The sequence below is a fragment of the Electrona antarctica genome, assembly GCF_951216825.1.
Source record: "Electrona antarctica genome assembly, chromosome: 3".
NCBI lineage: Eukaryota > Metazoa > Chordata > Actinopteri > Myctophiformes > Myctophidae > Electrona > Electrona antarctica.
This window is the reverse complement of record NC_136808.1, coordinates 17,567,927-17,583,290: the sequence shown is the minus strand read 5'-3', so window position 1 is coordinate 17,583,290 and position 15,364 is coordinate 17,567,927. Positions and strand designations below refer to the sequence as shown.

Genomic DNA, 15,364 nt, shown 5'->3' with positions numbered 1-15,364 from the left:
ATATATACCATCTGACATTTGTATAACAAAAATACTGTATGTAGCAATAAGTACGATATCCTGATGCTTTAAGTCCTATATCGAAGGGCAGTGAAAGATGACAGATAAGAACCAGAACCAGTCGAACCAAGCTAGATGAAAAGCAGTGGGGGACTCTGTTTCCAGCAAGATAATAACAGCACCAGGTGGAGACCACATCATACTGTACTTGGTGAGTTAAGTGTGGTCAGTGCAACAACACTTTTTCCCAATTTGGATTGATTGAATACACAGGAGCCCAATGGAAACAAGCTAGTGCTTACTGCTTTCTTGGGTTTAATCCTTTAAGCATCCTTTCGAATAGAACTATATTTTCTGTGCTTTATATTCAATCAATCAATCAATGGAAGGCAGAGGCTGTAGCAGCTGTTTATGTCAGACAGTGAGTGTTCTTAAGCACAGAGCATGTTTGTGAAGGACAAACATTGTAAGTGCAGACAGCAAAGAAGATAAGAAGTGGCTGGGTGGTGGTGGTCTTCGCTTTCCAAGACTTCCACATGAAATCACCACCTTCACCTCTCGAAATGTAATTGAAATTCAAGATTCAAGATTTATTTTTCACTCTTTCATATGAGTGAAATGTGGTGTGACATGGTACTCAGACTGTGCTATATAAAACAAGATTCAATAAACAAGTATTCCACCTGCCTGTAAAATGTGAACATGAAAACATACTGTACAAACAATCCACACTACCCCCAAAGCAGTATTTGTGTGTTTGCATAGTTGTTATAAATTAAACTTGACCTGATATTGTTTGTTAAGTAGTTGTAATTGGTACTAGTTATTGCCATTGTATAAAGGTTTTGTTTTAGATTTGTTTTAAATATGTATTTATTTTATATTTACATTTATTTTACAAATTGAGATGCCAAAGACATACAGTAAAGTAATGCAGAGAGTTAATTAAACATAGTGGGTTCCCTTGATTTTATTGGAGGGGGGTGTGCAGGAATAGTTTGAGGCCAAGCTTAGTTAGAGAGTTCAAAGGGGTGGAAAAAGGGCTGCTTGGTTTATGCTGGAGAGACAGGCAGACAGCTTTTGTTGTTTGTCTGAAGGACAGCACACCTTTTTAAACTCTCTAACAAACTATTCCTCCAATAAAATCAAGGAAACCCCCTGTGTTTATACTCTCGGCATTACAATATAATATATCTGCTGTCGGAAAAAATATTTTTTTTTTCAGGAAATGAAGAACACCGTATATTTTGAAAACAAAGCAATATACTTTATATATTATCAATTACTTCCATGAGAGGGGGAGAGGTGGTGGAGTTAGCTGTTTTAGCAGACATTTTGAGAGTCCAATGGAAGTTAAGAGGTTTTGTCCCAAGAGTTTTTACTACTTTTCATCGGTTCAATATTTTCGAAACAGTTAGGTGGTTTTCTCCCAGCAGCAACGATATATTTTTATAAGGCCCAATATTTCTATAAATGCTACAAATTACAACAACAAAAAAGAAAAAGTGATAGCCAGTCATTTTGGGGATAAACAAGAAGTTGATTTGAAGGGTAAATTTCGATCCGATATTAAATGATTATGTGGTTTGTGCATGTTCAAATTCAAATCATGTATACTTTACATGATTTCCGACCATTTTCTAAATCATAATGAATTCATATTTTTACATTTTGAAGAAGAAAAAAGACAAACAGACAATTGAATGTTATTACTCTTTTGTGCGCGCACAAGTTTGTGCGCAGTTCGGGGTGGGTGGTCCTACTGGTCAAGTCATCTACTGTGACCTACGCGGAGTACTGTTACTGTATATGCGAAAGTGCCATTTACGCCTGTGATTTGTCGCCGCGAAACGTCACTGTCTTTACCTATGCATTTTCAACCACGCACAGCTTTGTTGCTGTTTACAGTTTCCCTTTCCTGCATGATGCGATCATGGATGCGATCGAGCGATTGCTTAACGTTGGTGAGGGATGCGTTAAAACGACCGGATTAAGGTTGGTGAGGGTCGGATGCGTTGCTCCCGTGGCCGTGCTTGCGGTTGTTTAGGTTAGAGTAAAATAGAGTTAGGTAATAGGCACTTGTGTGCGGTCCAAATGAACACAGCACAGGCACAGCGCTTCCTACCCCACGGACAACCAATCACAAGCAGAGTTTTGAAATGGTCGCCTATGAATACAATATTCGCATGCGCAAGCTTCTACTAGTCCTGATCGGGGATTGTTTCCAATAGTTAGAAGTATCTCTGTATAGTTAGGTAAAGTTAGCTTAAGTATGGCAAATCTGCAAAAAAAATGCTTACCACTAGCTTTCTTCACAGATGTGTTCATAAAGGTGTCTACTATCACAGAAAAACTTGTTCCAACCCAACTCCCATGGGAAACTTTGTGGCTACCATTATCAACCAATATAAGGCAAAGAATTCCAAATTTCATTATACTTTATGTAGCATGTGACATGTCAAACTAGGGTTTTCATGATGCTGAATCCATTCCAAGCATGAGTTTTGCACAAATACTCCTTGGGCTAAATTCGGCCATAGCCACTTGCCCAAATGTGCTGACCTCATCACATTTGTGATGACGTCTATGGGTATTTTTAAGCAAAGGAGTGTTTTTTGTGCACAACTAATTCTTGCAATGGATTCAGAATCATGAAAACCCCCTAGTTTGATATGTCACATGCTACTTAAAGTATAATGAAATTTGGAATTCTTTGCCTTATATTGATTGATAATGGTACCCCAACTTTCAGCAGCTGTCACAAAATTTCCCAAGGGAGTTGGGTTGGAACACATTTTTCTGTGATAGTAGACACCTTTATGAACACATCTGTGAAGAAAGCTAGTGGTAAGCATTTTTTTGGAAGATTTGCTAACTTAAGCTAACTTTACCTAACTAGTAGGCCTACTCTCTCACAAAATGTTTCGGCATGAATATTTAATATTCTCATGAGTTGCATTACCAAATCTCTACTATGCCCAGATAAGTAAAACAAGATTGATATGTGTCACATCTGGGTTAAGAAAGTACTATGACTGAAGATACAAAATTGTCTAGTTGGTTTTGCTTTATTCCATAACAGGCAGGGCAGTGAGGGGTAAGGGGTTAAATACATTCTCATTCTGGGGCAGGAAAGGAAGGATAGCAAACCAGATAAACATGGACAAGACATAGTTGAATTATTCCTCTTTCAATACAGACCAATTTCTATATCTGTTAAACCAAATTCTGACAATGGTTTATAATCTGCCATAGAGCTTTCATAAGAAATAGATTTGCTTATTTTTTTTCATTCATTTTTCTACATGTCGATATTTATATAGATTATAATATATATTCATGACCTCATTATTGTGATACATCTGTTTTCTACATAATTCTATGGAATTGTATTTTACTTTTTCTTTAGACATCTGCATAAATAATTAATTACACATAGATGGTGCTGTACACATCGTGGTGAAAACGTGCTGTAGTGTCTTCCTTCGACAGTGCTTCGTTTTGGACACACCTTAACTCAGCGCTGTCTTTAGAGCAGTTTTTCCCAAACCATGGGTCAGGACCACTTTTTGCGTCACAAAACCATTTTGATTGGTTACAAGTAAATATATTTTTTTACATTTCCTATATTTTACAAATATATATATACACATAGCCTATTATTTCAGAATCTTTTCTGAACTTTTCAAAAATATAAAAATCTAAATTTTCAAAGGAATTTAAGAAATGTTAAAAAAGAAATCGAAACAATTTCACAAATTAAAAAATAACTTTTAAGAAATAGAGAAAATAGCAGATCTACAAGCTCGCATCACAACCCTTGTGAGCTTCGGCTATTTTCATAATTAAATAGGGCCATGGTCGTATGGTCCCGGGCACTGCCAAGTGCCAACTCAGCATAGCACGGCTTGGATGCGGCAAGTCATGTGGTAAATGTCAGCAATCCATCCCCCAGGGGTCATAGCGCATTGTGATTGTGAAACAGGGATAGACCATAGGGATAGACTCCCGCTCTCAGGCCGATACTGACAAATAAGCCTCTCTGGCTTACTTAAGTGGTTAATTCATTTTTTTGTAAGTTTTGGTCCTGGACTCCTGGGGAGACAGCAAATGTATATTTTGGATCTTGAGCTGAAAGGTTTGGGAACTGCTGCTTTAGAGACAGCTGGGTGCCAGCATTATTTTACTCCTAATGGCCGTTTACGCTTGAGCTATACTATGCTGTAAGGTGTCGTGTGCGGAATATAGCAGATCCACATCACATCTTCAACATGTTTTTGACACGCGACACCATCGTACAAAGACTAGCAAGAAGAACTACCACTTATCTCTATGGTCACCCATTTCTAAACACCCCATTCGACTAATGGCTGTAGCCTATTGTGCCAGAGGTCAATGCCTTTCCTTTTTAGAGAGCATGTCTCACCACAATGGCATTTTTTGAGAACAGAGCATTTTGTAGCCATGCAATGACACAAGTTCCAGTATTTCTTCACTGGGATAGAAAAAAGTCCACAGATATTAAATTCTAAAAAAGAAAGAAAGAAGAAAAACAATCTCCCAACAGAAAAAAGCCCATTAAGATCAAACCAATCTTTTTCAAGAGTAATAAGGACACCATCAAATATAGCAATAATTGTGATAACAACATTAATGGTAATAAATAATTAAAATTTGGAGCCAACTATTAAACCCCAACAGATGCAGAAAACTGTATATGCCACTTACAGTACTTAAAATGGGTACACTTAGTATGCAATCCCATGTATTAATTGAGTCCAACCCCAAGTGTGATTGAGATTAAAGGGAAGCAAGGACTTGGATGTCCAAAATGACATTTAAGAGAGAGCACCTTGGCAACAGAAACGATCTCCTACTTCATTACATTGGGTTTGGTCCAGCCCAGTGTCTTGGGCCTATGTTGTATTTATCAAGGTTCTCAAATGATTATGTAGGTCTTCTTTACAGCTTATTCATAACCTGATATGACCTGATGGAAAATAAAATGACTTGATTCATTCTAGTTCAGCTGCCCTACTCTTAAGATGCATAATACAAGCAGGCCTTGACCCGCAACAGCCTGGGCACATTGCTAAGAGATACAGTAGTTAATAGAGCAGGACAGCTGTTAGAATGTACTTACTGCACAGCAAAATCTCCAGTGTTAACCACTTTCACCTTGGCATCCCTATATTGGGTATGAAATTATAGAAGTTTTTCAAATAATTTCAGACATTTTCAGAAAAGTTCAGATATTTTCAGAAAATCTCAACCGTTTAAAAAGAAAACAGTATAGGGCTTAAGTGGTATGAAAGTGTATACATTACACTTCCAATGTTAACACTGAGGATATTACTGTATGTGGATTCAGTCTCAAGCATAGGACAGGTGCAAACCCTTTGAGAGGAGCCAGTGTTGGAGATGAGAGCCATGGCAGTGTTGGAAGGTCAGGATATGTGGTGTCCTCTTGTGGTGATGCTTTAGAATGCAGTCTCACACTGGAATCAGTCTAGTATGGCTGAGGAAACTCCCCTCTGTGAGTTTAGCTTGGCATTTGTATCTAAATTTAGCAATATTCACATACATACACAATATTACATCTCATCAATACATTTGGCAATACATTAAAGGATTTTCTTTTCTTTTTTGGCAAAAGGGGGCGAATTAAGCATTTGGATATGTGCGAGATTATCCAAATGTAAATGCAGGTGGTGGAGTGACAGTTCCTATTTAAAATAAAATATAACCTTGTTCATGCACTAAAAATGGACTGAAAAACCTCCAGAGGCATCCATAATAACTTTGCCACAATCACAATTTTAAGACACATGAATTCTCACAGATAAAGACCACACAGTAACATCTTTAATGTTAATTTAACCCAGAGAGTGAACAAAATGTAACCAAGTGGCCCATGTAAAATATTACTGGGAAAGCAAATGATTTGGCTAGGATCAGGACTCGCCGGAGTGGGTGCCCGGTCAGAACCTAACCAGTGACATAACTGTTGATGACTCACAGGATGGCTTTAGGTGACTAGCAGCAAAATTATGGAGTAATATGAGCCTGGATCCCGGTTCAGTCCACTTGGTTACATTTTTGTACACTCTCTGGCTTAAATTAACACAAAGGGATTTTTTTTTACAGTGTAGCTTTCTTTCCACACAGTCAATTCCTGATAGACCTGAGGAACCCTCCTCGCTCTGACTGACCGACACTTCACTATCTGTCTTCACATTCCTGATATAAAAGCTGGACATAAATCTGAAGCTTCTGAGGGTGCAAAGAAAAGTGTACACGTACATATACTAAGATGATGTGCCTATATGCTAACCTCTTCTACAGTAGTTTGTTTTCAAATCCCTGCTCAGTTAATCTATTCCCCGCTTTAAATTAGTCTATGTCAGTGAAGGCGTGTAATGCTGATGTGTCACTCTTAGGAGTGATATAGCGTTTGTTCTGGAATGACACCATGAAGCTACAGTAAGTTATAATTCACCCCAAAAGCAGCACAGCCCCCTGGCATGCAGACAGAGGTATATTTTACAGTCATTACAATAGTTTGTGAAATTGCTATTCACAGCATTGAATTGGGACGACCGAGAGATGGAAAAAAAGTTTCCCAATCTCGGTCACACGTTCAGGTCAGTGCTGTCTCTGATGAGTGTTACTGCATGGCAGACTGCATTCCTTCGCATGCATGTTCTGTGATATGTTTTAGAATATTGGATGGATGCATATGGAGTGTAATGGCAGAGGAGAGGTACTGGGATAGCTGGGTGGGTGTTATTTAGAGCCCGACCGATGCCATATATTTGGTACAGTCTACGATTACCGATGTGTTGATCAATGTTGTTTTCATCAATTTGAAAAACTTGGTTAGATTAAATTTCTATTTGACAAACTACGAGCTCTGATGCGTTGACTAGGGATGGGTATCGTATAGGACTTTTGTGTCCGATTCCGGTTCTGCTTATCGATTCTGGTTCCTAAAGACTCCCTATTTTGATTCCAAAATGGTATAAAATAACTCAAGTGTATATTTAACAAAAAGCTTTATTCTTTTAAGCCTTAGTCAATTTAACACATGTAACAAATAGAATAACATCCTCTCCTTTATTCAACAGTTGAGCCATGTGGATAATACAGTGAGCTGGACATTATTGTTTTTATATATCTATTCTGTATTTACCTAGGGCAGTAGTGTTGTACTTCTCTTACTACTACTGACAATAACAAATATAAAAGCCTGTCTGAGCCCTTTATGCATTTTGCTGTTAAATAAATAAATACTGTGTGACTGTTCGTTTAGGAACCGATATGCAGAAACGAAATGGAATTATTTGTATGGGTACCCGGTACTCACCATTTGTTATTCGGTTCCTACTTGGAACCACATTTTGGTACCCATCCCTAGTTGTGACCTTGCAGATGTGCTATTTTTGAAAAAATAAAAAACAAAAAAATAATGGCCGATATATGGGCCAGACCGATACATCGGTCGGGCTCTAGTGTTATTACACCATAGATGATAGTGTGTTTTCTTCAGGACAGTGACAGGGGCTACATGTTCGTAGCGGGTGTGCGGCCGGAGGACCACCGTCGGCAGGGGACAGGTCGTTGATCTCCCCAGAGGATGACAGAGGGTAGGAGGGTGACAAGGAGATGCCGGAGGAGGGGTCTGCAGATCCAGCAAAAGTACGTGGGGGCTTAGGGACCAGGTTAGGCTCCAGTGTTGCTCTGGCCAGAAGCTGTTTGTCATCAATCTGCTGTCCCTCCCCTAAACCCTCACCCTGACCGAAGGACCCTCGCCCTGACTCGGACTCCCCGTCGGACAGGTCCAGTGGTGGCGAGCTGCTGCTGTCCAGCCTAAATAGAGAGTCCAGGTACTGGGCAAACTCCAGTACCGCCTGGCTGGGGTTGCCGTTGGACAGCTGGGGCGGAGGCACAGAGGCTGCTGACTCCGTTTCCACCCTTGACCGTTTCCCTGCTGTCTCTGTCGCTTCTCCCCACTCCTCCGTTCCCTCCGCCAGCCTAGCACCAGTTTGCGGGCTGAGAGGTGCATTAGGGGTGGTCCCTGGGCTATAAACAGCAGGCATCTGCTGAAGCTCATCATCGGGAAGAATTTTCAGATCAGTGTGAGGCTGTGCAGGCCGAGTCAAGACGCTCTGGCTCAACGGAGTTGGAGAATGGTTTCCACTGTGGCTAGGCGGGGTGGGAGAGAGACACATGGGATAATCAGGGGATTCGCATTCCAGTGGTGAGAAGTAGGCCCCGGGTTCTCTCAGGTGCTCTGGAGTGGCCTGGCACAGGCAGTCAGCAGCCAGCAGTTCAGTGCGAGAGCTGAGAGACGGGTTCTCCTCGGGAATGGGTGCGTCCAAAGAGAAGTGAAGGCAACCCAGCATGGGTGAACCCTTTAGTGCAGCGGAGGAGCGTCGAGACTCCAGACTGTAGAGGGATTCAGCATCGGAGAGATTCTCCATGACAGCTAATGGAGCTTTGCGGTCCCCCAGCTCCACGGTCAGACGCTCCCGTGCCCCCCGCAGCAGCACGGGCACTGGGGGAGGAGGGCACTCAAGGAAACCTTCTAGAGATAACTCTGAATGTGTAGAACTAGTGGAAAGGAGAGGAAAGAACACAATGGGAGAGGGGTAGAGGAGAAAGGGAGAGGTGTAGTTTAGAGTAAAATAGCTCATCTACAAGCTCCCGTGTTGCATTGCGATGCGTTGAGTTTGTAGATCTGCTATTTTCACCAAACGTTTGCCCCATATTAGGGACGCTAGGGTTCACGTGTGGTTGATCAAGGAGCACATTCACAGGGAATAGAGCATTGGATATTGGAACCACGGGGAAGTGTAATAATAGGTAGAAGTAAGGAAAGAGATAAGTGAGGAAGGGCCAGGATCATACATACTAGTGCTTATACTTGCTTAGTGTTTAATACAGGAGCGGTTACATTCTGAAGGCTACGCTGGTGTTCGACAGGGGCTAAACCAGAGAGGACGAGGAGGGAACTGGATACTACCATACGATGAAACTGCTCTGTAGCCAGACGTGCATGTGTGCGTGCATGAAAGAGGGACAGAGATAAAGTGTTAATGATCTCATGCTATGCTTACTGTGATGCTATCGGGCTTTTATGTTTTCAGATAATGAAAATATGGCTTTAAAAATGCTACAGTATATTCTTTTTGCTTTTCCATGCTTTTTACTTTACTCAATAACTAATGGAAGATTTGTCTCGTCTCCCAAATTATGCGGAGGGGTAAATTAATGTGTGTGTATGTTCTGATTTGATCTGTTTGACTTCAAGCTGCCTGCAGGGTTCGGCAACCACTCACGTGTTGTTGTGTGTACTAACCGAACGCTGCTGTTCCTGCGATGGTGGGTGGTAGGCGTGGGCTGCTGAGAGTTTGTTGTTGCACCAATAAAGATGGTCTCTGGATTCAAGTCCACCTCAGTGGGGCTCACCATGATCTTGGCTGCCGAAAGCAAAGCAGTTTTCCCTTTGTTGAAGTTCTCTAGCACCTATAACATTCAAAGACACACAGTGGAAAATAGTACTGTCAGTAGCAGCATACATGCTTGCCTGGTGAACTCATTGCTTTCAAAAAGGAGTGAAGAAAAAAATGCTAATTAAGAGAGAAAAGTGAATAGTGGGAGATATAGTGAGAATATTGAAGAAATAAATGTTTAATGTGGAGATCAGCAAGGAGTAGAAGGCAAATTCTGAAAGAAAAATCACAGCGCTCACCCAATTCTTGAAGATTAGAATTCTATATTTGTGTGCGGTCATAACTATGCTTAATCGCATGTAATCAAAATGGTGATTTAATATGCAATTGTGAAAAACAGCAATAAATTCAAACACCTTAATTGGTCAGCTGTTTCACCATCAACTTGTACAACCCATCTTCTCACCCATCATGGTAGCCAAGACAATAAAAGGCCATTACATAACATAATATGGCAACAAGGCCATGAAGAAAACTATCAAATATGTTCTCACAAAAAAGGAAATCACCCATAATCTTGACCAATAATCCTTATTGCAATATTAAGCAAAGAATAATCAGGATGATCATTTGGGGTGCATACTTAGTAGACTAGTTTAGACTAGTCATTGGTTAGACATGCGTTAAGGTTAGGTTTAGGTGTGCTGCCCCGTGGGAGGTTAGGTTTAGGGTGAGTGTTTGAGATAGGTTGTAGTTGTAGGACTAATGACTGGTCTTACCAATGACTAGTCTAAACCAAAAACTGTCTAAACTAAGTACTGCTAATAAAAACAAAATGCCAATTTCAAATAACCTTTAATGCATTCAATCAGCAATGTGCGTGTATATCTAAAATTGATTAAATCTCTTTTTTGTGTGTACGTGTGTTTACGGGTGGGAAGCCGGCAGGGGATTGTCTCCTTGTTGCTGCACAAGCGACTCCTACTGTATGGCCAGGGTACCATTACAGTATATTGTACTCTCCCTGTGAAACTCCTCACAATAAGGTGAAAGGAAGGAGCAGGTATGTGGTTGATGTGACGAGACCACCAATAAGGTGAAAGGAAGGAGCAGGTGTATGTGGTTGATGTGACGAGGTAACCCTCCTCAGGTTAACAGTGGGATGAAAAACACAGGGAATGGAGTACACATACAGGAAGTGGCACCGACTTGGGAGAGAAAAAAAAAGTATAACCCTCCCAATATTAGTTGAGAATGCTTGAACATCAACACACAGTGATGATTGTGAAACTTCAATCGTGTCATGTATGGGTTAAGTAACAATAAAACGCAAGACAGACAGATGGACAAAATCCACCAACGGCTGGTTATACTGCATGTTAATACAATTTGCCAGGCCCAGGACATACTACATTGAAACCTAAATCTGGAATGATCATTTGATCATTATATTTTACTGTACAGAAGCACTACTGCGAGTACCAAGATCAAGATGTAGCTTGAATATATTAAAGTACAATAAAGTAAAATAACTACTCTGACATTCAACACCCACAAAGGAGTCATAGATGTTCCAGTGGGATTCATGCAAGCAAGACCTTTGATAAAGAACGGTGAGTGAAAACATGTTATGTAACTTCAAAATGATCACTAAAATCCTAACCCAAGAGAAATATGAACTCTGTTGTCTATTATGTTAAATAAATTGAACACTGCAAACACAGATAGCAAACCACATCAACACACAGTTACATACAGTTGCTCATCTTTAATGAGTTAATACATGCTGGAAATACAATGATATAAATAGAAATGCAAAAAAAAAACATTGTTATTACAATGGAACAGAAATAACTGCAAAATGGCATATTCTATGATGGTAATAAAAAAAAAGAGCAATGTTGTTTAAAAGGATAACATGGGTACAATTAACAGTGTTATGTGTTTGAGATGGAAAAGACTGAAAAGGATGAGAAAGAAAACATGGTGATCACACCACAACATGCAGAATCAGATGAAACGGTAGAGAAGGCCTGGTCAATATCAAACCACATTCCCAATAAGATGAGGGGCCAATAACAGCCATGCAATTAAAATGGGGGGGAATGAGACGACATACTGTGACCCCACATCCCACCCAGAAATGGCTGCTGTCAAATAGACAGTAAAAGGTTACGTCCTTTATCAGCTGATATACTGTACCATCGTTGTTCTCAGCAAACACAATGCCATGGAACCTCTTCACCTCCCTTACTGAAGGCCTATATACTTCGTTGTATGACGAAAAGCATAAATAGCCACCTAGCTGATACATTAGTTTATCCATTTTCTTTTAAAAATTGCCTAGGCTCTGTATCATTTGATAAATTGTCTATACATAATGAGGATACGACAGACTGGCTAATCTGCAAAGACAGACAATACTGAAAAAACATACGATTTATATTTGTATATTTGAAGACCCCTAAAAGACAAGTTTTATAGTAACATGCGTGTTGCTCGCTGGAGCATAAATGAAGCATTAGTGTGCCTCTATCTGCTGCCGAGTTAGGAATGAATACAACTTTTCTGGCTTCTTTAAGGGCAAAAAAAATCATGCTGATAAAAAGTGGAGAGAAAGAGCAAAGATTTTTTTTAGGAGTAGCACAAAGAGAGTTGGTCAATAGGAACCCAGAGACAACCCAGCCAGGAATGAAGAGGGAAGAGTTAGTGTGGAAGAAATGCAGTTGTCATGGAAACCTCAAAAATAAAGAAAAGAAGATAGCGTTAGCTCCAGTAACACGTGTAGCGAGTGCATGCATGCTGGAGTGCTTGACCTTAATCTGCATTTGGAGGGAAACAGACGGAAGCCAGGGTTTCAAAGACTGGTTAATCAAAAGATTTTTGTTTTTAACGCTGAAAAGAAATAACATGTAGACTATATCAGGACGTAAAGAAACAACATGTAGACTATATCAGGACGTAAAGAAATAACATGTAGACTATATCAGGACGTAAAGAAATAACATGTAGACTATATCAGGACGTGTTAAAGCTATTGAAGGTTCACTGTCACGTGTGTGTACAAACAAATGACTAAGAGCGACTAAAATGAGTGAGTTGAGTTCAGTGTGTTCAAAGTACAAGGCATGGAATATATCTGTATTATATTATTCCCAGGAGGGTGTGGTAATGGTATGTATAACCCTAAACACTGTCGTAAACAATTCATCTCTTCAGAGACAAGGAAGGGTCCAGGTGTGTCTGGACTGATAGGGACTAGTGGGTTATGTATCTCAGAGTAGAAAAGAGGGCCACTGGTGTCATGTGTTACTAATCGGTGTCATAAAAACAAGTCAATTTAAACTTGAAAGAGTAAAATGATTTGCCAGTTATTTTGACAGTATGATTGTCAACCACATGCAACGGTTGAGGCAAGGGAACCGTTGGTTCTCTTTATCTTTCTACTCTGTGGAGTTACTTGTCTATCAGACATGGGGAAGTGCTAAATGAAGGGGTAGACAGTAAAATCCTTAGCGTTAATTTAACTCTGGGAGTGAACAAATAGAACCAAATGGACCTGTAAGGGTCCATTTGGTTCCATTTGTACACACACAGAGTTACAAATGGATCAATTAACACTGAGGACTTGGCTGTGTAGTGCACGGGGGATAGAAGCATCACGAGGAGCTACGGGGCCGGGCAGCCTGAGAACAGGAGGTAACGTCTACAGCAAAATTCAAACTTTGTCGCACGTCGGTGTCGCAGGTCTTAAATAGCCAGTCTATAAGCTCACAACGATACTTCTAGGTCTGTCATTCCAGCACGAAACACTGTCGAGCAACTAAGCATAAATTACGCTTAACGGCCATGAGGTATTGTGCCACAGACGGGAATACATGGCAGAGCAGATCTCTCTGGAGAGGAGGAGAGGTGCTTCACAGAGAGGTAGACTCCTTAGATATGCCGTCAGACCGAGAATAGCCAGCCACAATCTCTACACAAGGAGGACAGCTGGTGTTGTCTAACTGGACATGGAGTGGACTATCTGAATCAGGCTCAACTGAGATGGCTCCTGAGGGATTAGACGGAATGTTAGAAAGAGACGCGGTAGACTCCAAGCCGTGCTCAGAGACAGAGGTGTCCCCTGACAGAGGAGGAACAGACCCAACACCTGCAGGAAGAGGAGAGCAAGCGGCGGCGGTTAAAGGGACAGCGGGGATCTCTGAAAGAGATGATGGAGGTGTGGAAGAGTCTTTGTGTGGGACAGAGAGGACAGTGCTAGAGGGTAAATCTGGGGTTAGGAGCATGGTGACGGTGCGTGTTGGCTGCTCGACCTCCATGTCCACCGTCTCCACCGAGTATGCTTGCTCAGACAAGAGGCAAAATGGTTCCAGCACCTGTAAAGACACCAGAGTTGTCACACGACAGCCAACACCACACACACACACACACACACACACACACCGTCTCTCTCTCTCACACACACACACACACACACCACACACCACAGACATGTTTACATAGTAATCCTTCTCTACACAAACCATGGTGCAAGACCCTGGCTTGTAGTGACACACAGAACATACACAGAAACCTTGGCACATTAATAGAGAAACCTTGGTGCAACCTGGACAGAGCATCACATGCATACACACATCTATACTGCCTGGTCTTGTTCATGGTGAACAGTATGTGTTTATGTAGACTTGGCCGTGACTCATACGCTCATAGATGAGAGAATCCCACGACTCCCACCAGGAGTGAACATCCCCCATGCTTAGCCACTGGACCAACATGAAGAGAAACACGAGTGGTTAGTTGGAAGATAGGCTCCAATGACTGGGCCACATGCATGAACACAACATCAAAAGTGTAGATTAATATGACAGCTTGCAGGAAAGAAATCATTTTTGAAAGGACATACCATTTGTTTAATTCAAATAGGTTTCCCATGTACTAAATAAGGTTAAATTTGCATCTCTGGGGTGATTTTCCTCACAACAGTGCCATCAGCTGGACATTTATTCTATGTGTATGTAGTGTTGAATGTGGCTTTGTGAAAAGAAAATATAATACAATGGCTTTAAACTACTGAGGGTCACTGCTGGGTACTGTTGCAAATTACAGAACAATGTCTTGACTATGCACAACATCTTATCAGAACCAAATATGAACCACAGCATGGAGTGAAGTGGTGCATTTTGGTACCCAATGACACTAAATTGTTGGCTTCTACCCTTAGCAGAGAGTAATGTTTCTTTAAAAAAAACATAATATCAGTATCAAAGGAATAACAGTTGTGAATTCTTAAATTGTGGTATTTCCCTTTAAGAACAAGTTAATAAAGGCATAAGAAATATTAGTGTCAGAGACCAATTTATTACTGACAAATATACAGTAAATAAAGTTTAGACCCACCAACCTGAACACGTATACGACTATACGTCCAAACAATTATGCATTATTTTAATTTAACAAGACACAGAATTTATTTCACTCATTTCTTCAGTGTATTAATATGTTTTATAGTAGAAACAACCATGTCTTTGCTCATGCATAAAGATATATCCACATACCTTGTTAAGACCCTCCAACACCATGTGAGGCATATGTTCATTGAGCATGGCAGGTGATATGATGACCTCGTCAAAGGCCTTGTTGTCCCCCCATAGAGCCGAGTAGTTGGGCTCCTCCTGGCCACAGCTAGAGAGAGATCAAAACATTTATATTTGTAATGTGTCACTTTCACATATTTTTTAAACCACAAGGGCCTGTAACACCATCACTGTAGCATTAAGAAAGCCAAGCCACTTCCAAAATACGATATTTGGCCACCAGATAGCGGCGTGGGTTTGAAAATTACAAGCCAGCTTGGCTCTTTTCAGTGATTATTAGATCATAAGCATTGGTTTACTACCCAAACAACT

General features: G+C 40.7%; 1 protein-coding gene and 1 long non-coding RNA gene across 2 annotated transcripts in view; one reads left to right on the top strand and one right to left on the bottom strand.

The window, feature by feature from the left end:
• Window positions 1-3,050: 3,050 nt before the first annotated feature.
• dagla (diacylglycerol lipase, alpha) overlaps window positions 3,051-15,364 on the bottom strand; it is a 43,396-nt gene continuing 31,082 nt past the window's right edge. The window contains exons 18-20 of the mRNA XM_079498057.1: window positions 15,014-15,140; window positions 9,362-9,528; window positions 3,051-8,613 (exon numbers count right to left, since the gene is read on the bottom strand). Of these exons, the coding sequence (XP_079354183.1) occupies window positions 7,518-8,613; window positions 9,362-9,528; window positions 15,014-15,140 (1,390 nt within the window). The 3' untranslated portion in view covers window positions 3,051-7,517. The remainder of the gene's footprint in view (window positions 8,614-9,361; window positions 9,529-15,013; window positions 15,141-15,364) is intronic.
• Window positions 11,210-12,482, top strand: LOC306921024. Its single transcript, XR_013789723.1, has 2 exons — window positions 11,210-12,340; window positions 12,436-12,482. It is a non-coding gene; the product is annotated as an uncharacterized lncRNA (long non-coding RNA).